The 26,711-nt window shown below is 38.4% G+C and overlaps 1 protein-coding gene across 1 annotated transcript; it reads right to left on the reverse strand.

Annotated features, from left to right (window-relative positions):
• Positions 1–22: 22 nt before the first annotated feature.
• Positions 23–26,685, reverse strand: dnajb14.L (DnaJ heat shock protein family (Hsp40) member B14 L homeolog). The gene is made up of 8 exons (XM_018251986.2): positions 26,552–26,685; positions 18,924–19,089; positions 8,363–8,508; positions 7,939–8,124; positions 6,628–6,722; positions 4,341–4,450; positions 3,527–3,693; positions 23–2,686 (listed from the first exon to the last, which is right to left on the reverse strand). Exons 1-8 carry the CDS (start codon positions 26,682–26,684, stop codon positions 2,562–2,564), a joined length of 1,128 nt encoding a protein of 375 aa, XP_018107475.1. The 5' UTR covers position 26,685; the 3' UTR covers positions 23–2,561.
• Positions 26,686–26,711: the final 26 nt, after the last annotated feature.

The raw sequence follows: 26,711 nt of genomic DNA on the forward strand, positions 1-26,711 counted from the left end.
ATCCATCCTTGGCCGCATGCAGCCCTCGGGCCGCAAGTTGGACACCCCTGATATACAGTATTAACACTAACCAGAGTTTGGATTAGAAAAGCTAACTTCTGTTTTCTACTCTGCTAGACAAGAGCATTAATCTGTTCTGTGTGCAATGCAAGTTTGGAAGGGTCTCCTACCATGCATTAAAAAAAATTATATATCTTCAGTAGCTACTACTTTTTTCTGGAATGTAACCCACTTTTGATTCACTTTGTATCAGCTCACCGATTTTACTTCATATTTATAGTTCCTGAGGTAAAGCTCACACAATCTGATGGCTGAATGTGGTACAAAGTGAAGTTTATAGTTTAAACACATAGGACAAAAAATGAGGTATAATGCCTACCCTGGGCAGTTATCAAGAGAGAGACAGGGACAGATTTAACTAAAATTTATAGAAAAAATATTTACTTTTCATTGCCTTCTCACAAAGGAGAAAACATTTATTTTGATAATGTTTTTGCTATGTGAAAAATATTCATGCAGCTATGATCTATAGCAGTGGATCTATATTCCCATTTAGGCCAAAGTCCCATGCAGTGTCCACTGGTTCAGGGAAGTGCAAAACGCTTTCCCGCCAGAATGCTGAACACATTATTTACTGTTAGAAAAGCAATCAAATCTGTATTTCTGTTTCTTATCTCCCACTAAAGTTAACATAAGTAGCAGAAGGCAGACTCTGGCATGTCTCTACCAGAAAAATACTGTTGGAAAATCTACTTAAAACGGGACATTACCCTTAAGGGACAATACTCATTTATTGGAATATGCACTGAGAATAAAAAAATGAAGTTCCTTAATTCGCTTTTTATACAAAAGGAAAAACTTCACAAAATTAGGATTAATGTAGCACATCATTTAAGGCAAAAAAAACTGCGAATTGTGTGATTTTGTATCTAGAAATTAACTATTATCTGGATAAGCTTATTTTAGCTGGCCAATAACAATACATATTTACACAGTTGACAAAAAGACTAGTCTAGTGCTTCTCCAAGTGAACCCTAGTGCACACACTAATTAGTATCACACCAGTCAAAAAGCATATTCTCAAAGACAAGAGTTCTGTATAGGAGGTTTGTGCAGATCATGTTCTTTAGGAAAACAGCAAGAATCTCATTATACTGTATGATCTAAAAATACACTTTTTGCAAGTGGCGTTCCCCACATTTATTTTTCCTTAAACTGATGATGATGATGATGATGATGATGACGACGACGACAAAGTCCAGTTTTTTTAAGACAGTGTCAGTAAAACAAAGAATAGTCAAGGAGTTGTTCTTATTGTTCACGTTTAAACCACTGCTTCCCCCCATCTCTCTGCAATTTAACTGGGGTGGACCCAGGCATCCCTACTTCCCTGACTGCCGCATTGCAACTGCCAAACTTCTAGGCCTGACTTGCAAATCGAATACTACAATTAATGTTGATCTAAACTTGAAAAAACTCAAAATTCAGCTGCACTTTTGATGCTGGGTGTCATGTTTTTCCATACACTACAACAAATCAGTAATTTCAGCATAACATATAAAAACTCATTGCTTTTTGGCCTTCTCAAGCTAGAACAAACCAATTCACTACATACAACATATTTAAAAAGAATCCGACCTGTAACAAAATCCACAGTTTTATTGAATTATGTTTTGTTTTTGTTTTTTTAAACAACAGGCACAAAAATAACAATAATTTATTTACATTTTCTTTCTGCAGTCATATATCAACTGCTTGTCCAGTAAAATCAGAGAATGGCTCACAGGTCTGTTGGCCCTTGATTTGTGTAGCAGCAGCAGCAGCCGCAATCTACAGACTTCTGGGAAAGCAGAGGACCATGCAAATGCAGAAGATTTTTTTAACAGACAGACCAGCTGTGATGACAATTGTGTGCAAAAGGTCTATAAACTGCTTAAGGATCTCCTAGATTGAATGGCAATTCAGTACAATCAAATTGTTCCATGTACGGCCAGCTCTTTTCTCTGACTGGCAAATCAAACTACTCAACCAACTGAGCCCGATTTTTTGAACAAGCAAGATAACTAGCAACAATGTGAGTGCTTCATTATTGGGGGGGAAGACTTCGGATTGCAAAATTAACTCAAGAAAATGGCCGCAAGCACTTAGTTTAAAGATTATTTTACAAGGCTACACAATTAAATATAACTTCTTTTTATGGTTGGTTTGAACTCTTGTCATATTTGATGGAATAGTATGAAAATCAGATCCAATCACATCTGTAACTATGTACATAGAAAATTCTTAACTCTTATATACAATAAAATTAGGTGAAATATTTACATGCCCTTCATGGATTCAAGATTCCAAAGCGGTGTCTGAAATTGTTTTTTTTTGTTTTTTTTTTTTTAATTCTTGAAATAAACGAATGTAAAAAAAAATAAATAAAAAAAAATGGACCCTGTGACCTGAAATTAGCCAGATAAATGGTATTATACTCCCTGCATGGCCAGTCATGGTAGAGCACTTAGCTTGGATTTTACATGAAAAAAGGATGTCCAAAGAAACAGAGGCATAATCTTTCATCCACCTCGAAAAAGTGATGTGAGTCGATTAAGTTCTTTACAGTTATCCATAGATATTGATTCCGCTTTCATTCTTAGTCTCTCGTCCCGATACACTTTTGCTGCATGCATTAAATCTGATTCTAAAAATGAAAAAGCACAGATTACACTAATGGTACATGTTTTATAGCAAAGGCAAGCAAGCTTCTAATGCTGAACATCACATACGGTGCCTGTATTTCTATAAATGGCTGGTGTTTGAAGGTTAACAATTGAAATGTCTAACCACTTTGTTGCAATAGTACATTTTAATATCTGCCCATGGAAAGCAAAAGTCTGAAACCAAAGATGTCCTGGAACAGGCCTGCAGCTACTCAAATTCACACCAACCAAAAGGAGTCTTGTCTGTGAGCTGTACAGACAAAAGTTGATTTGTTTCAAGAAAACAAGTGGCATGCCACTATGCAAAAAGGCATCCTGTTCTCAGCCACTGCAAGTTCTGTTAGCATGACATCCATTTAGAGGGTTTTTTAAGGAACAGCATCTTTGAATATATTTCATATCACAATCCTATGAGATGAGTATCTGCATGGTAGATCCTGCCAGGTACATTTAATTGCCCTCCATGACAAGGGGAGCAGAAACCTAGGTCTGTCCACTGTTGCACCTTGTATTTCCCTGGGTCTCCCTGGCCTAGCCTGTATACCGGAATGATGTGCAAGTTTGGCACCATAAGAGAGCTTACCTTGGGGCAATGTGCAAAACATCATGTTGGTTTGCGCCTCTGTGCAAGGTTTTCTCTAATCAGTATTTGTGCCAATAGTATCTCTTCCAGCCCTTCTTTCCCAGTTTTTTTCCCTATTGACCACACTCTGAGCATTCTAAACATTTCACCCCCCCATGTCATGATAAATATCCACATTTCACACAAACCTTAAAGACCAAGCCAAGCTTTTAACTCTTTACATTCCACAACTACTTACTCTGTTGCCTCTCTCTCCAGCAGTTATTTCGGACATTAGCCACATAATCTTCTTCAATGTTTTTCTCTAATTTTTGGAGCAACATGCCATTGTATTCAGAGTGAAAGTCCTTGCTCACATAGTAGGAAATTTTAAGGTTTTCTGTTACACGTTTAGTAGCTTGACCACTGGGAAAAGGAATACATTTCGTACTTTAAATGAAGGTGGGAAACAATTTCTCCTTATCCATATTTTAATTTTTAACTTACATACCAATACCAATGTGTTATTAGTTTACACTATATAGTTTACTCATTTACAGCTACTGCAAATATAAGCAAGTTCATTAAATATGTAGACAACAACCAAAGCATGATAAATGAATAGCCTGACAATATTTCTGGCCATGCCTTGTTATACCCCTCCCTGCTCCACCTTGTCCTGGTGTATAACTCCTGGAAAATACAGTAGAGTATTCTAACTGCGCTAGACCAGTAAAAAATAACTACTGGTTGCTATGGGTTACTGAACTGATCTTTGCACATTCTTGTACATAACCAGATCCTGATTCAATTTGACGTTACCTTTAGGCCCACATTTCAACATTCACAAAACATTTATGGGTATTTCAACATATACAGTACAGCAAACCAAAAGCAAGTACAATTTTAACAAATGCTTATAAGAGAACTCAGTGACAATCAGAATAAAATTATGAGGATGCAAAATTATTGTTAATGACCATTAAAAAGTATATTATTCAGCTTGGGAAAGCAAATTTGCACATGTTCATGTAGGTCAATCATTTTAACTGAAGTCAAATGAAAATACTTACGATCTTGGATATAAACTGTATGGAGGGTTGGAGACCATTAATTGGCTAAGCAAAGACACAAGAATCAAAACAATTATAGGCATCAGCTGGATAAACATGGAGAAACCACCCTGTGGAAAATGCAGAAAGAAAGTTAAAACATTCAGACTCAACAGAAACACCTGTTTTGTTGGTACAATTTACATACTTGTCAGAATACATTGTGTTTATTTTGAGCCTACATTAAATGAACATACCACTATGTGTAATATCTGCTCTGTGCACAAGGTGAAAGAAGCAACAGCTAGTTAAATCAGCAAAACAATTATTTTTGTATGTCAAAATGGCATATAGTTTAGTACATTTTTTTCCCTGTAGCGACTGAAGAAATGATTTACCTTTGTAAATCCAAAAACAGGCAAGTTAACTGGCTCCTGATTAAACAGATTGTAATAAGAGTGAATGTGACAGGGACCCTACACCGTAAACTTCCCCAGGGCAGGGACTAGTATTGAAATCAATCCATCTTTATAGAGTAAGCTGTAATGTGCCCACTTTACAAATAAAGGAAAAAAAATTGGGGTCCCTTCACATAAGCACAAAGGAATCCTGGGAGATCACATAAAAATATCATCAGAAGCACTGGTTTCATAAGGAGCAACAACAATCTGAATAACAACGATGATGTTATGTGAATTAAACGTGAGTTTATGCTGATTAAATGTGAATTACATTTTCAGATAATGGGTCACTGATCATGAGTGTGTAGGTAGGAGAGCTATTATCCAGAATGCTTGGGTTTTTTGAATATGGGGTTTCTCTGAAATGTGGAGCATTTTTAATGCTCTCCTTAATATTTAAAAGGTACTCTAATCTCAATGTCGCTGGTGATGCCCCTGGTCAACAGCTTTCCTTCCTTGTTTTGTCACAAAAAGTCACGTGATTTCACTCCCCGTCCCTAATTTACATATGCAAATTAGGATTCGGTTCTGTCGGTCACCTTACACATACCGTATATACTCGCGTATAAGCCGAGTTTTTCAGCACCCAAAATGTGCTGAAAAAATTGACCTCGGCTTATACGCGGGTAAGAACCTCTTGTAGATGAAATACGGTAGGAAGGCTGCCTCACCGGTAAATTTCAGGAGGTGCCACCCCCCGAGTCCTCAGCCCGAGTCCCTGGAAGTCCACGTGTCGCGCCCGGAAGCCCCACAGCTCGAGCAGCAGCCGGACGCCCCCTCGCGTTTCCCCGTAATTTACACCCGATCCCCGGCCGCCTCTGCCTTGTGCTCCCGGCCGCCTCCCCTCTCTCTGCTCTGAGCCGTATCTGCGCAGCTCTCTCCGCGTCTCCGCGTCTCTTCCCTCGTCTCCAGCTGCTGCTGCCGGGTCTCACCTTCCGGCCAATGGGGGAGGAAGAGCCGGAGAGTCGGGGAGAGCAACCTCAGCAGCCCCAGCGCGGAACTGGCAGTCTGTGTCCGACACAAACAACTACCGGTATTAGAAACTTTCTCAGCTCTGCATTAACATACCGGTATGTTATCAGCCTTGTCATTATTGTGTGGGGAGTGTGTGTACGGTATATAGTGTATGATGGTGTGGGTAGAGAGTTTGTGTGTGTATATAGTATATGTGTGGGGAGTTTGTGTGTATAGTATGTGTGTGTGATTATTTTGTGGGAAGAGTGTGTGTGTAAAGTATATGTGTGTCTATGTGTGTATAATTGCTAGTGGAAAGTATATTTTGTCTCAGCTGAAAAATATCTGTAATATAAATCCACTGAGGGGGGGACAAATTTTCAGTGATTTCGTTTGCGCTGTAGTGATTGTAGCATGAAGGGTCTTAGTTGTGTCTAGGCTTATACGCGAGTCAATACGTTTTCCCAGTTTTTGTAGGTAAAATGAGGTACCTCGGCTTATACACGGGTCGGCTTATACACGAGTATATACGGTACATTGATATTCCTTTTTGTTGGTCATTTCACCTATGAGCTGAATGTTGTATATATACCAGAGAACACCACAACTTCATTGTAATCAGCTTGAAAAAGGAACGTAAATGTTCTTAAAGCTTGCTATGATTATATTAGTTAGCCAATAAAGGTATCACCTTTATACCACTTTTGTTATTTTTTTATTTCAAAAGGGTTGCCCTGTAACATCTAACATACAGTGTAATGTACATCCATGTCTGTAAATTAAAATGACAGAAGGAAAAATATCAATATGACAGCTTCCAAAAATATCAATATGCAACCAGCAGATAGATAATGGTTCTTCTCTCCTTAAAATATCACTATACCTATACTTACATCTGCCCTTTCGTCTTCTCTATCGTGTCCACTATGATGATGATGCTGGTGATGGCTGTATCTAGTCCGTCCATTGGAAAATGTATGTACAGTTCCTGGTAAGGAAAGAGAAAACACATTTTATCTTATAAAAAAAAAGAGTACTGAATACCAAAGGGATGCACCAAATCCACTTTTTTGGATTCGGCCGAACCCCCGAATCCTTTGCAAAAGATTCGGCCAAATACCAAATTTGCATATGCAAATTAGGGGTGGGAAGGGGAAAATTCCTTGTTTTGTGACAAATAGTCACGTGATTTTCCTCCCCGCCCCTAATTTACATATGCAAATTAGGATTCGGTTTGGCTGGGCAGAAGGATTCGGCTGAATCCTACTGAAAAAGGCCAAATCCCGAACCGAATCCTGGATTCGGTGCATCCCTAATATATATATAGATATATATATATAGAGATAGATATATATATATATATATATATATACATACATATACATATATATACATATATACATATATATACATATATATATACACACATATATATACATACATACATACATACACACACACAGGTATAGTATCTCTTATCCGGAAACCCGATATCCAGAAAGCTCCGAATTACGGAATGGCTGTCTCCCATAGACCCCATTTTATCCAAATAATCCAAATTTTTAAAAAGGATTTCCTTTTTCTCTGTAATAATAAAACAGTAGCTTGTACTTGATCCTTACTAAGATATAATTAATCCTTATTGGAAGCAAAACCAGCCTATTGGGTTTATTTAATGTTTCAATGAATTTCTAGTAGACTTAAGGCATGAAGACCCAAATTACGGAAAGATCCGTTATCCGGAAAACCCCAGGTCCAGAGCATTCTGGATAACAGGTCCCATACCTGTATGTATATGTATATATATAGTGAATAAAGTACCCCCTCTTGTAAAATATAAGGATATTATTAGTTACCGAGGAGTTTCATGACCATATAAAAACACGAGGCCGAAGGCCGAGTGTTTTTATACAGGTCATGGAACTCCGAGGTAACTTCTAATATCCTCATATTTTACAACTGGGGGTACTTTATTTATTATTATACACAAATTTTAGTGAGTCATGTGACAGAAATGACATCACTACTCACCGTTTATAACTGATGACATCACTACTCACCGTTTATAAGGATATAATTTACAGGATATTCATGGCTTTTGTGTATTATAAATATATATACACACACACACAATTTGTGGAGGGCACAATGTTTTGTAATAAATGTAATATTGCATTTTAACATGAATTTGCAGAGTTTGGTACCTGATGGGAAGCCTCCACCAAAAAACATATTGAACAAATCTTCAGGGGTGATGTCTGCTTCGAAGCCCCTGCGGTAGTCAAAGCCAGCATTCCTATGATTGTTCTGCACGTGATCCTCGCTTCCAGTAAGGTCATATTGCTTGCGCTTCTCAGGATTACTCAACACTGCATAGGCATTTCCAATTTCTGAGTGAAGTTTTAAAAAAGTTAAACTGATGTGTTAAAGTGTAGTATTTCTCCTGTGAGAAATGTAAATCATCTACTCTTTTAAAGTGCAATCATATGCTGACTTTAGATTAACACCACTATGACTAGTTCAGAAGCTTAAATAAGCCCACCTTATTGATTCTGTATCTCTTGGTGAATGTAAATCTATGTTGCTTATTCACCAAATTACTGATAAAATAAGATAAGCTAGCCTTACTTTTAAATGCTTCTGTGGCGCCAGGTGCATGATTTTTATCAGGATGAAACTTCAGAGCCAGCTTTCGATAGGCCTTTTTTAAATCCTCCTCTCCAGCATCAGGACTAACACTTAATACTTCATAATATGTTTTGCATTTCTTTATCCTGTAAAAAATAAATGACAAACAGAGTGAGGCAGGGATCTGAAAATCTGTGAAAATATGTTGCCTGTCACTTAAAGTGTTACACACACACACATATACATATATATATATATATATATATATATATATATATATATATATATATATATATATATATATATATATATATATATATATATATATATATATATATATATATATATATATAAGCAATGGCTCATACTGACGCTTGCCTGCTTACTTCCATATACTGAAGATTTACTCTTGCCCTGACAAGAATAGCCGCTACACTAATTAACCACCTGGAACCACTGAAGTTAAGCAACCGGGGTTGCCGTAAACACTTCTGCGATACTGAAATTGGTGCGTGGAAGGAATGGTGATGGGGTTTGAACGACTATCCCAGCTTGAGATGCAGCGATGCCCTCGTGAGGTTGATTCCCGGACCTTTTGATTTCATCGGTAACCTGGAACCGGTGATATAGTGAGCCTTACTGCGGAGCACCATAAAGGCAGTGTGAGTTCCACGCCCGTCCTGGGTAATTGTGGTGAGAGGGATGTCCGCTGTGTAGCCGCTACACCGACTTACCATCTGGAACCACCGAAGTTAAGTAACCGGAGTTACCGCATATACGTCTGCTATACTGAAATTGGTGAGTGGAAGGAATAGCGACGGTGTGTGAACGGCTACTCCAGCTTGTGATGTAGCGATGCCCTTGTGAAGTCTGATTCCCGGAACCGGTGATACAGTGAGCCTGACTGTGGAACGCCATGACGGCAGCATGAGTTCCCCGCCGGTCCCCGGTAATTTTGGAGAGAGGGATGCCCGCCATGGTGAGTGCCATCAAAGAGCCATCTGTAACTTATCAGCAGCGGGTACTCCGCTTATCGAGCTGGCGAGGCAGTGATACTTTATAATCATTACTTTTCATGACCGAGGAGCTCCGACCATATGCCATGAGTGACTCACCGGCAGCTACAATGCCATTGAATGAGCTGGCTGGGTATGGATATTTGACATCTGCTACTATCTTCCAGTTGTTATTATCTTTAAATATGCAGTGCAAGTTCTAAATGAACTGTTTTATTTTATTGTCCCGCTGATGGTGCACACTGGATGAGCGTACACACGGAATACAGGTGTGGTCATACGCTTATTGACTTTATCACAGGACTTGAACATTGGATGGGGGCTTATTTTATTTCTATATTTTCATTTATATTTATTTTTATTTTTTAATTTTACCTTTTGGGATTTTTTGTTTATTCACCTTTTTTTTAATTTTGTACCTTGGGTTTTTCAAGATTGTATGATATTACTTCTTGCTGATAATAAGGGAATGTGTTTATTTTTTGCTTGAAGGTTGATTATAGACAGTAAGTAAGTAATGTTGACAGATAGCACATAGGATTTGGACTAACCACATATTAATGGAGTATGAGGGTCTCTATATATAGGGATGCACGATGAGTAGTGCCACGAGAGGGGGTGTATTTGATATATTAGTAATAGATATTCCAGTAGGGCACCTGAGCGGACAGCATCTATTAAATAGCACCCAGCTAATTACTATATAACTTGGAAGATGGAGTTTACATACTACTTAGAGAGAGCGGGAGGACTATTTACTGTAGGGGTACACATAGCTAAGTTTGTAGCATTAGGGGGCAACAAGTGAAGTAGCAGGAAGCGTTACAGTCAGGACCTTTTAGACATCCTCAAAGAATGTTACATCTGTGACACTGATAACAAAGTTATAAATTTGAGTACAAATAATCAGTATATTGTTACAAAATAGTTATTAAGGAACAGTGCCCTGATGTATTGGTTTTATAATTGTTTTAGACTTGTTTTAACATTGTAGCTTATTTAAATTTAATGTTAGATTTAACTGGAATGCATATCTTATAACATAGTGCAATGGATTTGTGATTATCTAGTATAATTGGAGTCGCTCTGGTTCTGACGAGTAATAAACGTCAGAGCTACCATTGTTTCCCGCCAGGTTGTGTGTATATAAGGCATGTTTTCTGCAGAATGAATACTTTGAGAAAGGCCTCGGAGAGGCCGAAACGTTAGTCATCTGTTCTAATAAATATTCTTAATTTTATTTAAGACCTGTGAGTGCGGATTCCTTTGGATTGTTGTATATATATATATATAATCAAAAGATAATATATGTCTCTTTATCGAAGTAACTTGTTTTTTGTAACTATTTGCGAATCACTATTAACAACTTTTTTTGCCACATTGTAACAATGACACACCCATTAAATCTAATAGTATTTTCTAAGAATTTGAATGGACAAGGTCCAGTGGTGTCATTTGACGCAGTTGTGTACTGATTGGTTCACCAATTTGCTTTTACCTATTTATTGTGATTTTAACCTGAAAACAATGTCTTGATAAAGGTCCAAGATGGGGACCGAAACGTTGGCCTGTTTTCTTTTAATGATATATTAAATAAAAGTTACGTTTTTTATTTCCAAAAATCCTTGTGTGCATCCGGAATTGATGAATATTTCTACATACCAGACTAATGGATAGCACCTGGGTGAATTGATGAACTAGAGCGTGGGAGTGCTTGATCCAGTACTTTTTCTATACAATTGATATTTTGTTCAAATATCGATCTAAAGCACCCGCAACTTTGCCTATATTGCTGGATTAACAGGTACCGACAGTATACAACATATACAATGGAGGACTTTGTGGATCGCTGTTGCATACCAAATGACTACGGGGAAACTTGGCATATAAGTGAGGCTGACGCAGACCGGGTCTTATGGCAACAAACCCAGAAAGATCTCCCATTTAAAAACACTAATGAGGAAACAATCCGTGAATGGGAGAGACTGAAAAAGAAAGAAGTCGATCTAGATTTACATGGACTATTTCTCTCTGACTATTATCGAGCCAAAAAAATTCCTCGAGGATTTCGTATAAGAAATATTCCTACCATTGGGAGATCTAACCCTGACTTTTGCAAAAAGTGGATAGGTGTATTAAATCGGTGCTCCTTCGACTTAATGATCCTCGTTATTGAGGAGGTCTCAGGTGAAATAACACGCACACGCAAGTTGATTGCTGCACAGGAGTTGGAACAAGTGCACCTATTCAATGCTGATCAGTCAGATACCCTGCTAACGCACACGAAAGCACAAATTGAGAAGTATAAACAAGAATTATTACAATTTAAACGGGAAAAGTTCCGTAGAGTATCTGAGGACTATGTGAACTTCCGGGTTTACAGGTGGCTTACCGGTGAAAGAGATTATCTCCCTGCACAACGTATGCGGAGGTTTCCCAGACGTAAGTTGAATAAACCGATTAACTCCATTGACATCAGCTCCGGTGACTCGGAAGGGGATGACAATCGCGATGAACAGGCGAATCAATCGCGCACCAATGCGCCTTTCATAGAGGATCCGGCACCGGCTTTTTTAGAGGCGGCTCCGGACGATCGCCCACCCTCAGGAAGAATCGCCACAAAAGGTATCCAACGAGGCGCGGCAAAAAGAGGTCGAGCTCGCAAGACATAGAAACACCGATATTTAATTTATCTACACACACTTTGACATCAGCCGAGACTGCCTTATTAGGTAAGGGTTTAAGCTTTATTCCCATGTTTCGCCCGAAGTTACTGGACTGTGAAATTGAGACTTTTAAGCTTTGCAGAACTTTGAACTTTAGGGATCAATTCACATCTGTGGACGTTCCCTCTGATGAACATTCTGCACTTAGGTTAAAAAGTTTATATGTACCTCCTGTTACAAATCAGGCTATTAAGTTGTACAAACAATCTATCGATCGTGAAATTGGGGATATAGTCCATAAACATAAATTTCGTGATAACTTAACCGGTGAAGAACGTAATGCTATTAAAACTCTCACTAATGACACATCTATAGTGATCCGTCCTGCGGACAAGGGAGGAGGGATAGTGCTGTTGAACTACACCGATTATGCTGGGGAAATTAGGAAACAATTATCAAACTGCAGTGTATATAGACGTTTACCTTCAAATCCAGTTACACAATTTAAGAAACAGGTTGATATAGTAATTTTGGAAGCATGGAATTCTGGTGTGATTACCACACAGATTAAAGATTTTTTGATCATGGATTTTCCAAAATGCCCCATCCTCTACACATTGCCTAAGGTACACAAAAGCTTGACAGCCCCCCCTGGTCGCCCTATAGTTTCCGGACGTGATTCTTTACTATATCCGTTGGGTAAATATATTGATGCGATTTTACAACCGGTGGTCCAAATAACACCGACTTATTTGAAGGATACCCCACATCTATTACAGTGTCTGGAGAGTGTAATAATCCCTGATAATGAACAGATATTGCTTGCAAGTATGGATGTTGTGAGCCTCTACACTATTATACCACACTCCCAGGGTATAGACTCAGTGAAACGATCGTTGGAACAATATGACTCATATAGTGGCCCACCCATACCATTTGTGTTAGAACTTTTACAACTTACCTTAGGTCTAAATTATTTTCGATTTGAACACGATTTTTTCTTGCAGATTGCTGGGACAGCGATGGGTGCGGCCATGGCGCCAGCATACGCAAATTTATATATGCATTTGTTTGAGTCTAACTATATCATACCTAAGTACAGAGACAAGATTATATTTCTAAAACGTTTTATCGATGATATGCTAGTGATTTGGCGTGGGACTGTGGATGAATTCACAGATATGGTATCTACCCTAAATGCTTTACCATCACCGGTAAAATTTACCTTCACGGCGGACCCCTACTCGGTCAATTTTTTGGATGTGAATATTTTTCGTAAGGGCGTACACTTGGGGTATACCTTATATCGCAAGGAAACTGATAAAAACGTTTTATTACAATATAATAGCTATCATCCTTGGGCTACTAAACGTTCACTTCCGATCTCACAGTTTTGTAGAGTATTTAGGAATAACTCAGAGGATCTGGGCGCACAGAAACAGATTAAGGATATATGGAGCCGGTTTAGACAAAAAGGCTATCCCAGTAAAATTCTTGGCCAAGCCTTAACTATAGCTAAAAAGAGGATCAGTGGGGAGACCAGACCCCTGAGGGATACATCAAACATATTTTTTTCTACTCAGTACAACGACGCCTCTAAGAAAATATGCAACAGCATTAGGCGCAATTGGAATATTGTCACGGCAGACAGTAGCCTTGCTCTGAAAACTCCAATACCCCCTATGGTGGGATTTAAGAGAGGGACTAACCTGAGGGATATTCTGGTTAAAAACGATCCTCTATACGGCTACCAAAATACTTCCAATAATTGGTTAAAAAACAACAAAAAAGGCTGTTTCCGGTGTCCAAATTGTACATCTTGCAGATACATGTGCCCAGGTACCAGTTTTAGACACCCACATACAGGGGAGAGGTTAATTATTAAACATTACATTACCTGTACCACGACGCATGTCATTTACCTCATTACCTGTCCATGCGGTTTATCGTATGTAGGGAAAACTGATTTAACTCTACGATTGAGAATGGACGGACATCGGTCCGCCATTAGCACTGCATTTAGAGATGGTAAAACTCAAAAACCAGTGGCGAAGCACTTTCTAGAAAGTGGACACAGACTTCCTACTTTTAAATATATAGCGATAGATCATATCCCCCCACTGAGGAGAGGAGGTGACAGGTCAAAAATCTTATTACAACGCGAGGTTTTTTGGATTAAGAAATTGAATACTCTGTCACCTGCTGGATTAAATGAGAATTGCCCTCTTTCATGTTTTCTTAATCAAAGATAATATATGTCTCTTTATCGAAGTAACTTGTTTTTTGTAACTATTTGCGAATCACTATTAACAACTTTTTTTGCCACATTGTAACAATGACACACCCATTAAATCTAATAGTATTTTCTAAGAATTTGAATGGACAAGGTCCAGTGGTGTCATTTGACGCAGTTGTGTACTGATTGGTTCACCAATTTGCTTTTACCTATTTATTGTGATTTTAACCTGAAAACAATGTCTTGATAAAGGTCCAAGATGGGGACCGAAACGTTGGCCTGTTTTCTTTTAATGATATATTAAATAAAAGTTACGTTTTTTATTTCCAAAAATCCTTGTGTGCATCCGGAATTGATGAATATTTCTACATACCAGACTAATGGATAGCACCTGGGTGAATTGATGAACTAGAGCGTGGGAGTGCTTGATCCAGTACTTTTTCTATATATATATATATATATATATATATATATATATATATATATATATATATATATATATATATATATATATATATATATATATATATATATATATATATATATATATCATTTAAGAAAGGAGATCCTAGCAATTGCAGGAAAAGGTCATTATCAACATATATGTGGTTGTGATTTGTCTACCACAGCAAAAACTGTAGTGTGCAACAGTACGCTCACACAAATCAATATACTACAGACTTAGATAGACAGGAAAGGGAACCTGTACAAAGATAAACTATCACAGGAAATTAAAAAAAAAAATAAAATAAATGTTCTTAGTAAGATCGTGTAACTGACCATATTAAACAATTTTATGTTTTCTTTCATTTTCAAATTAGTAGCAGACAAATTAGTTGAATGGCTGCTATGGGGAACTGCATTTGTGCTATTTAGCATCTATGTTCATAAATGAGCCCTTATGTCTTTTATTGTATGCTGTCCAACATAGGATCAAGGATAAAGAATGGTGGTATGTACAGAATTCTCGCCTAGTTTTAGCTGTCTCTCACCAGCCAAGAAACAGTCCTGGAAAAAAACACGAAATAAGCATATCAGTGCAGTGTATCAATGGAAAGACCAAGGTCCTTACCACATTTACATTAAACATTAAAATACCATATAACGCCACGCTTAGTAACAACTTGTTAAGGTTAAGATGAATTGAAAAGATATGCGAGATCGCAACATCATTGTAACAGTGTTACACTATTGTTTGCCAATTTGTTTCTTTATCTCCCTTGCGGATTTAATTTTGGAGGCTGTTATTGCATATCTTGAAAAAGGGAAAAGCTAGAAAAGAAAAGCAAAAGACTGGTGCGCGGGTCTTGTTATGTTATTTTTTGCATCAAATCACCATAACTTAATAATATCAATAGTAAAGCCATGAGCAAAAAACAAAACAAAACAAAAAATCCGATGACCTATTTGTACAGGTATGGGACATGCTATCCAGAATGCTCAGGACCTGGGGCATGCTGGATAATGGATCTTTCTGTAATTTGGATCTTCATATCTTAAGTCTACTAGAAAATCATGTAAACATTCAATAAAGGTACAAGAGGGGGGTTGTGGGTGCACTCCTAAGGCCATATAAAAAAATATTTAAATACAATAATTCCCTGTCTAAAAAAAAGAAAAACAGGGTTTTTTGTTACAAAGTTATGATCATAAAATTGGTAAGCCGCCATACCACGTCAAGGTAAACCCCATACGGCTGTTTTTTTTTGTTTTGTTTTTTTAAAATGGGCGTTGGTCTGGGCAGTCTCCCCTTCAAAAGCCGCATATGCAGATGGCGGGGGAGGATCTAGTCCAAAGATTGAAACCAAGGTTTTATAATTTGATCACAGGTAAACAGGTTAGGGACCACCGTATGGGGTTTACCTTGACGTGGTATGGCGGCTTACCAATTTTATAATCATAACTTTGTAACAAAAAACCCTGTTTTTCTTTTTTTAGACAGGGGATTATAGTATTTAAATATTTTTTATATGGCCTTAGGAGTGCACCCACAACCCCCCTCTTGTACCTGAAACATTCAATAAACCCAATGGGCTGGTTTTGCTTCCAATAAGGATTAATTATATATTAGTTTGGATTAAGTACAAGCTACTGTTTTATTATTGCACAGAAAAAGGAAATTATTTTAAAAAATTTGGATTATTTGGATACAAGAGAGTCTATGGGAGAAGGCCTTTCCATAATTCGGAGATTTCTGCATAATGCGTTTCTGGATAAAGTATCCCATACGTGTGTGTGTGTGTGTGTGTGTGTGTGTGTGTGTGTGTGTGTGTGTGTGTGTGTGTGTGTGTGTGTGTGTGTGTGTGTGTGTGTGTGTGTGTGTGTGTGTGTGTGTGTGTGTGTGTGTGTGTGTGTGTGTGTGTGTGTGTGTGTGTGTGTGTGTGTGTGTGTGTGTGTGTGTGTGTGTGTGTGTGTATATATATATTTTTATTTTTTTTTTTTTTAAATTAAACAGTTTACGGCTATATTTTTAAGTAAATACCTTTTTGCTATAAATTGCAAAAACAAAACTAATTTGTACATATGATTTGCTCCTATTATGCAATCTGTCTTGTAGTATTGCATGTTTAATATGTACAATTCAGTACATAACTGAATAACTACCTCCACAAATACAAACTTTACCAAGTACAGTATCGTAAGGAGAACTATGATTATGATAAACAGCCATGTGTGAATGTTATAAACAAAACAATATAAAGTATAATAATACAAAGGGGCAGATTTATCAAAATGTGACAGAAGAGGGCAACACAGAAAAATTCACCCCATTTCTATTCATTCCCATGGGATTTTAAGAATCATATTTAACAAATGGTGAACTCTAAATGTCACCCATTGATAAATACAATTCTAAAAATCCCATAAGATTGGTAAACTCTAATCTTATTTTGATAAATCTGCCCCTAAATGTGAAAAGAAAGGGCAAAATTTGTTATAAAGCTTTTAGGAAAGGTATGGACCTATAAAACAGCATTTAATTCTTTTTTGTTTCACCTTAACATTTTACTACATCCCCTCAAAATGAGTTTCCCTTGATTTGACCGATCTACAGTATAAGAGAGTTACAACGGGCATAACAGATATACAATACCAATGGTGCAACTACTGGTGGCCCGCCAGAGCTGCAATAAGTTTTATCACAGATGACTGTGCAGGGGGAGATTTTTGCAGTGCATGCCAGTAGATTTAATAGAAAACTACCCTCAATCAATCTGCAGTCAGTTAAAAAGGGTCTGTAACACTAGACAGTAGACATTTTAGGGAGAAGTTCACCTTAAAAATACATTTTACTATGGTGTAGACGGGAGACATCATGCAAGCAGATTTTGTGTCTTTATTATGTTATTTAAATTGCTTATTCTACATGTCCCCATTTTTCCCATGAAGTGAAGCCAATCATTTTGCAAGTCAGAGCCATTCACACTACCTGTGGGAGAATCCAAAGCTAAATGACGAAGACAGATTGCATTATTACATCACTGCCAAGAGAGTTGCTACTTTGTACAAATTCCCTTGGGTATAACCCTGTTTTGCTTCTATTGGGCATTCTTGGTGTTCTGGAACATTTAAAGGAGAACTAAAGCTTAACTAAGGGCTCTTACAGACAAGCGTTTTTACCTGCGCTCCCCTGCGTTCCATTTTTCTGCGTAGGTAAAAACGCTCGTCTGTTTGAGCCCTAAAGAAGTCAACTAGAAATGTTGTACATTATGTTTTGAGCTTGTGTACCAGCCCAAGGCAACCACAGGCCTTTAGCAGTAAAGATCTGAGCCTCCAAAGATGCCCCAGTAGCTCCCCATCTTCTTTTCTGCTGATTCCCTGCACATGCTCTGTGCTGCTGTCACTTACTGGGCTTATGGATCCACTCACAATATACAGTACACATATATATATTCACAATATAAGGCTGATTAGTTATTAATACAGATAATTACTACATGGCAGCACATAAACCAGTGCAATTAGCATAATAATTTAATAATCAGCCCTGTAGCATCAGCTTATATTACAGGCCAACATCATTTTCTGCTTAATAATTTGCTACGATACCTAAGCTTAGCTTCTCAACAGCTGCTCAGAGCCCACTGAGCATGCGAGTGTCACAGACACTTTCCAAGATGGTGACTCCCTGTGACAAGTTTGAAGTCCTGGATCATTGCTGCTATTGAGAAGCTAAAACTTTAGGCTGTGCAATAAGTTCAGTATGCAAAATATGGCCTTTTTAGCCATATTTATTTTTATGGTTTAGTTCTCCATTGAGGCATGAGTAATATAGTTAAAAGAACATCTGAAGAACCATTTCTCTTTTTTAAATGGTTTATCTAAACCTTTGTTTCAAAGTATTCTGCAGAAAAAGAGACATTTGCCCAATTTTAATTAATATTTTCTTTTAATGTTCATTATTCTGGCATGGCATGAGTGCTATTCTCAAAAAGACCCATTATGTTCCGTCACCACTTTGGGTTAGTTTTATATAAATTATATAGATTTTTTGATATAGTGTGACCTAGATTTTGAAAAATGTGTGTAGTACATGGCAGCCCAAAGTAATCCAGCAAAATTTGGGTGAAGCAACACTATGATTGAAAGTTTAATGATTTAATGCTTTATACTGTACCATGAAGAAATTGACAATACTGCACCTTTGTACTCCATCCACCTGGTCCTGGGTGTGGCTCTTTCCTGTGTCTCCACCTGAAAAAGCACTACTGTCTTTCTCGGCTTTGGTTTGTTCTGTACCCTTTGTCATTTTGTCACTTTTTGGTCCATTTCCCGTTGTGTCATTTTTTTCAAGAGCATCCAACAAAACTAAAAAGAAAAAATGTTGTGGAGTGGTTACATGGGTATCAAGAGATAGCAGTTTCACAAAGAATAACTCATTACAAGTCTTAAGATACATACAGGCTCTAAAGCTTAAAGGGGTTGTTCGCCTTTAAATGAACTTGTAGTATGATGTAGCGAGTGATATTCTGAGACAAAATGCAATTGGGTATTATTTTTTTTATTATATATGGTTTTTGAGTTATTAAGCTTTTTGTTCAGCAGCTCTCCAGTTTGCAATTTTAGCAATCTCGCTGCTAGGGTCCAAATTACTATAGTAACCATGCATTTATTTGAATAAGAGACTGGAATATGAATAGGAGAATGCTTGAAAAGAAAAATGAGTAATAAAATGTAGCAATTTACAGAGCATTTGATTTTTTAGATTGGGTCAGTGACCCCCATTTAAAAACTAGAAAAAGTGAGAAGAATAATTCAAAAACTATAAAGAAGAAAAAATGATGGGCAATTCTAAAGTAGCTTAGAATTCACAGTTCTATAACATACTAAAAGTTACCTTAAAAGGTGAACCACCCCTTTAACGAAAGCCCATTATTTACATAGCCACTCACCTACAGAGTGCTAGCTGTCTACCACAAGTTCAAACCCCAGAGCAGCTGACTCAAACCAGACAAGGGCACTAGCTGAGCCAATAGCCAAATGGATTTACTGGATGAGCTAGAATTTAGGATTTGTTTAAGAAGAAGCTTGAAATGAAAGTGTCCAAATTTATTTGTATATGCAATACAATACATTCTGAAGGAATGCATCAGCCAAAAATCAATTCATTTAGTCCCCCTTGCCTTGCTTATTCACTGATAATCTGCTATACGTCTTCAAACGTTACCAAATTATCCTAAATCAGAGGTATCTCAATGTGGCTTACTACATTCCGGTCTCTCATTTGTAATTGCTGTTCAGTGCAGGTACAGTACTTTCCTTGTACTTAAACAACTCTGAGGACCAAGATTTCCTCAGGGGCCCTCGTTAGCTCATAACAAGGTTACAGATAAAATAGAACTCTGCTTTTATGTTTCCTAAGGGACCAATCAGAACAAACTTAAAATCCAGGAAAAGAAATAACAGAGCATACAAGTGTGAATTATCGGCAAATAATAAGGGAAACTTTAAATTTGGGCGATGTAAAATCAGGGTTCTACTGTCTACACAAAAACAATTCTATCAGTCATTTAGCTATTGTTCCAAGAATGTCTATAGTGGGTCGTGCATATAGTCTCTGGAAAGCAGAGTCCCAGAATCCATCACTTCACAATGGAAAATAAGGTAAGGGATGCATTAAGCTGGAAGCATAAAGTGGCGAGGAAATGGTCTATGTGAGCACAAACACAGATAGTGTTTATACAGTTCTTATATATTATATATTAGTTTTAAAATATAAAATTAAGGCCAGAAGGTTTTACTGCCACTGACTCCCTCCCTACAAACTACCAGGACCAGAAAAATAAACTGCTCCAGGAAATTTAAAAAAAAACAACTAACTTCTGGTCATATAATAGCAAATAGTATCTTCTGGTGTAGACAGCAGAATTGTGATCTCTGTACTAGCAACATGCCCACCCCTTACCCACCTCTGTAGCCCCTGACTAGACAAATTCCACCTTACATTTAAATTTCATTATAAATATAAATATACAAATCCAAAACAGATTTGTTCAGATTGCTTTCATTATGAACAAAGTTAATGTTAATTTATACTTATGGGCACTTAATGGAGGGTTGAAAACTGGCAGTTGACAGAGCCAGGCAATAACTCCTGACTTATCAATTAAAGTCTCTTCTTGTAAATTGCTTGTGTGCTTTTCCCCTCAGGCCTCACATATTTATCACAGTAAAGCTGGCCATAGACGTAAAGATCCGATCGAGGATGTACGATTTTCGGACCGCGTGTGGAAGTCCCAACATTTTTCGTCCGGCGGAGATCGGTCGTTTGGTCGATCGGACAAGTTAGAAAATTTCTGTCGGCTGCCGATAATATCTCTGCATGTATTGTCGATTGTATGATTTTCAGTGGGAGACTGTCACTAGCTTTATCGGACACAGATATCGTACGATTGCTGTCAGGGGCAGAACATTGGCTGATCTGTTCTTTAACTTCCTTATTTGATCTGACTGATAAGACTTTGATCTGAATGGTTAGTGGCAGGTCGGTAGATGGAAAAGTACGATCTTTGCATCTATGGCCAGCTTAAGGCTTCATCTTAGGAATCCTTACCCATAGTACAGAAAGCATTTCTAGCCTTGGTTTACTACAGATAGTGTTTCTGTTGCCTTTCAGAAAGCAAGGTGGTATCAGTAGCTAAACAATTTGATATCTAAACAGACAGCAAGTCTGAATAAAAAGGGTGCTAATGGTGGGAGAAGGGTCAACCCTTGTGCCTAGGCATTAAACACATTGGCAAGTTAGTCAGCCCAACTCTATGATGCCAAGACATATAAGCCATAGTTGCTGTGACTGAAAGAGTGTCACACAACATTATCATGAGACTTTAAGCTGAGTCAATCAGACCTGGGTATCACTACTAACATGCAGATGTTCCCAAGGCCTTATTTAAAAGATGCCAAGGCCAGACTGCACGAGTTCCAGAAAGCCTCTTTACTTTTAAGCTATTTAATACAGCTAAAGAAATCTGAGGCAATCTGTTACCGTTGTAGAAATTAGCTCACTATACAGACAATAGATACATAATCACTTTATGTCGACCATGTTTGACTATTTTGCAAAATCTATTAATATATATATTTTGATTAGGACTATACATTTTTCTTTTTATTGACCAAACACACTGGTCTAAAAAAAATCAAAATAAAATCAAGCCCTGTGAATACTTTAACAACTAGATTTTGCTGTATAGTAAAAAAGACACGAACCATTAGCAATTCTCACTTGGCAAAATATGCAAGGACGTGAAATACACCTCTTTACTTCTGCCAGCAAATGAACACCACACACTAAGCAATGTGTTTATCACTGAATGGAAGATGCAGAGACTATTACTAATTTAAGAATGAAGTAATTCCATATCACCAATACAAGTTAAGGACAGCCTCAGAAAACACAAACCTATCTTTGTTTTTTTTGTTTATACATGCATACATGAAACCAGGTCTGCTACCTTGTGACCAAAGCCATGTATTTACATGCAACGTACATGGATGTTTGCAAAACAAAGAGATGGTTAAAATATGCATATACAGAGTATACTGCCACTGCTATCACATCCTCTGTCCATAATTAGATTCTTTTTGTGCTAAGAAACAATGAACAATGTAGTGTGACTTCTCTTTTTAAAAGTGATTTAATTTCATTTAAAACTGCATGCACGGAGAGGTTAATGAGGTGTCTACTTTTACTATGCCTAATACTTCCTTCTCATTAAATTAATATAAATAGAAATAAATCAGAAGCATACCCCTCCCCCCCAAAAAAAAACCCTTCTTCCTTTTGCCTCAGATGGGAGGTGGGGGGGTCCTTCTTGACTCTTGGCACCCATTCACTGCAGTGAGAGAAGACTAACTCTGGCAGGGTGGGAAGGGCAAGAAAGGGGATCCCCAATCAGTGTCTCTTCAATGCCCATTGATGCTCTCCTGTCCTAAAGGGTCTGAATAGTCCTGCATGATGACCTAATCAGATTAGATCAGCCTATTATCGCCCAGCAGGTAGGCTGCCAAATTGGACAAAGATCTGCTGGTTTGGCAGTCATACCAACAGGTGTACGCATAGCTTTATGCGCATATTTTGAAATATCTGAAATAATATGTTGATATAGATTCATTTTCGCAGCCAAAATGCCATCACGTACTAAATCTGGAAAAACCAGGGTGGGTGGCATCATGGAAAAAGTAGTTATAGCTGGGTATGAATCGCCAACCCAAGGTAACAGGAGTAAATAAAAATATTGATCTCAACTTATGCCCTCAAGGTGTGCACCCACAGTCCTCTGTAAGGGCAGTCAAGCCAGAATGTATTTCTTGTCCAACTAGTTAAAACAGTTAACTCAGTATGGGATAGTATATTGGCTGATTTACGTCCACACAGATATGCTGCCCTCATGCCAGCATCTTGCATACACTTCATGTCTGGTAAAGAGAAGGAGGGCAGAGCCAGAGTAACCTGTAGGGTAGAACTGAGCCCTAAAGATGCAAAGGGATACTTACAGCAGCCTTGTGTCATTCCACTAATGCACAGGTACATGTGCAAATGCTACTCCCAGAATTTTATAGGGGGGCATCCAGAGTTACGGTGAATTTGCCTTAAAGGGGAACTAAGTCTAAAATAGAATAATATTAGAAATGCTGTATTTTGTATACTAAACATAAACATGACCTTCCTGCACCAGAAGCCCAATTAATCAAATGCTTTATGCTTTCAAAGTTAGCCACAGGGGGTCATCATCTTGTAACTTTGTTAAACCATCTTTGCAAGACTAAGACCATGCACATGCTCAGTGTGGTCTGGGCTCTTGCTAAGGGATCGTCATAAATTATCAAAACAGCACAAGTCAAATAATATCTGCCACAAAAGCTGATACAGCAAGACTGATTAATAATCAGAATATTAGGACTGCACTGCAACTGCGGATACGAATCTCTATAAAGTTGTTTGAATTCTGGGAAGTAAGGTGGGAGGGGGGTTCCCCCTTGCTGTTTGAAAATATGATTGTTTCCCTGCAGAGCAGTCAAGGACCATCTCAAGTTTCCTATCTGCAGCAGTCGGAGCAAATAAAGAAGGAGGAATTTCACTGCATACAGTCAGGTTTCTTATAAAAATGGTACATTTTTTTTTAATTGCAGTATATTGGAGATACATATTTTTTTCATTAAAGTAAAAATGGGATTTGTTTTTTTGCCTTTACATCCCCTTTAAGCAAACGGTGTAGATTACCCCTTGGGTTGCCTGGTTTCTTAAGGTCTACCGCATGCACGGTGGACTTCCCCTTAGAAACTATATGCATGCCCATAACCTGTGCAGGTACTGGCATTACCCACGGTGAATCATTTATGAATAAGAAAAAGCTATGCACACTTTTTGGGATTGCCCATTTACCCAGGCCCTGCTTGATGCCCTGGAACATGAACTCAGTTCATGCCCAGGAACTTTCTCACTCACCATGCAGTGTTATATGGACTATTTCAGGGCACCCATTTGGAAGGATCAATCCTGGAAGCCTGGCGCCTTATGAACTGTGTTAAGGACGTTTTGTTATCCTCCAAGAACTGTCTAAGGGAAGGGATGTCTATCCCAGAAGGTCACAGGCTAATTCACAGCCTACTATTGTATTATGGAAGATCCGTTATCAATAAAAACCCCAGGTCCTGAGCATTCTGGATTACAGGTCCCATACCTGTACAACATGAGAGAATAGCAGGAAGGAAGAAAAAAGACTAAACTCCCTATCCTATCCTCATTGTGCTTTTGTATATAAATAAAGCTTGAGCCAGTGAACTCCACTACCCTTACCCCAATTACCTTACACCCACTTACCTTACAGCCGCTCACTTTTTCTTCCTTTCATAGCTTTACTGTCTAGATAAATGTGTATATGAAACTCGTTGCAACTCAAAATAATTTGTAGTTATATATTTTAGTTAAACAGAGCCTTTACACATCTTTAAAAACATTATCTCTGCATTGTGCAAAATAGAGCAGTATATGATTAAAGGATAATAAAAACCAAATAAAGTGAACCTGAACTTCAGACTTACAGTAGCACTGAATGGATCCACAAAAACATATATTTATAGTCTGTGATCACCACTATTAAGCATTATAAATATATTAGAATAAACCTGCAGCAAGATGGTTTTAAAGATGGCCATACAGGGGCCCACATCAATGCCTCGATGCAGCCCTTCACTGACAGGATTTTTTAACCTGCCTGACTTTTGAGAAGATGTCAGAACTTATACACAGGCCAATAAACGGTCGACTGAATCCAGTTGGACGAGAAGCACTTCAATCTGCCTATGTGGTTCTTGTCCCATGGGTGTTTATAGGTCCGCAGTGCTATTCAATCATTAGCCTGGAAGCTAGTTGATTGGATCAATCATAAGCCCAATGTGGGCCACAGCTTCAGTTGAGAAATCAGACAAAGATTCACTCATTTGCCAAGTGAGAGACTCTTGAGATCAATGCTCAATTCAATTCCCAGTACCACTTGGTCACAACATTATCCCATACTAACATACTCCTGAAAGGAGTGATGGGGTTGGACAAATCAGTACCATGGATGTAATCCCCAATATCAACTGGACACATCACTATCCCCTGAAACATAATGCTCCTGATAGCAGAAACCAACCAATTTGGGGGTTTCACCTGTATCTTATTAACCACCCCCACTATAACTTGTGGCAAAGAGGAAAGTGAAGGCATCAGTTTACTAACCAATGGACAAGTGCTGACCCCAACATCCTCTACACAGTCCAACCTCTAAGTGCCTCTTGCTATTAAAGGGGAACAGAGAAGATAAGCTTAGAGTGCTGCTTGTATACTAATTCTTATATGATGATAATAGGGTTCCCTGCAGGCCCTGACTGGCAATGTGTAGGTTCTGGCAAATGCCAGAGGGACTGCTATAACGTGCCATAGAAAGTCAGTATTTAGTGGGCTGGTGGGGGCTGTTGGGCCTCTATATGGGCTGATTGGACCTCTGTGTACCTGAAATGTCAGGGCCTATTTTAATTCTCAGTCCGGACCTGGTTCCCTGAAAAACCAGCTCTGCACAACATTCATGACTTGCTGTATACTTGTCCTAAACCACCTCCTCCTATATTTAACTCACACTCACCCACTACCTCTACAGTGGGGTGGAATTTCTCATCACATGTCTTATGGGGCGGCACGTGATTGGGTGAGTGCTTAGTTTTATTTATTTGCATTATGTTTTAATGGGTGCTATTGGTCTTGATAAAGGTCTTAGGAAAAGACCGAAACGTTGACCTGCTTTTAAACATGTATTAAATAAAATTTAGATTTTCTACTTCTGAAAAGGCTCCCAGTGTGCACCTCATTTTTGGAATTATATATATCTACCATCAAGGGTCAGTACAATAGCCATGAAAACCAAATGACGTCAAGATCTTCTCCTACATTTCCCAGCATGCCCTATAAACCTTGGGGAGAGATGCGGAAGTTATAGTTCAGTATCAGAGCCTATGGCTGATATTGAAAGTTCTTATTCAGTTCAGTATTTAGGATGTTGCTTTCTGCCCATCATATTCATGTACCTAGCACTGTCCAGCCCGCAGCAGGCCTCCAGCTGTTTCTGAACTGTCTGCAACAAACAGCCGATACATGAGTGACGGGCCGGACATCCCTGCAATAGAACAGGAGAGTGACAAGGCCTATAACACAGGCCAGGTAGTACAGAGTATGACGGTAACGATGGCCATACAGTGCGGGTACGTGGCTACATGTTCCCAATCTCACCTCGGGCCTCACTGCTCGGGTACAGTCTCTCCGCTTTGCTGAGGAACCTCCTGGCTCTCTCCTTGTCTCCGGCTTCTATGGCCGCCTTCCCTATCAGAACACAGCGCTCTGCCTCGTCCCTATTGCTCTCCATGATGCCGGGGCTTCTCTCCTCCTCCGG

The sequence above is a fragment of the Xenopus laevis genome, chromosome 1L (genome assembly GCF_017654675.1).
Source record: "Xenopus laevis strain J_2021 chromosome 1L, Xenopus_laevis_v10.1, whole genome shotgun sequence".
NCBI lineage: Eukaryota > Metazoa > Chordata > Amphibia > Anura > Pipidae > Xenopus > Xenopus laevis.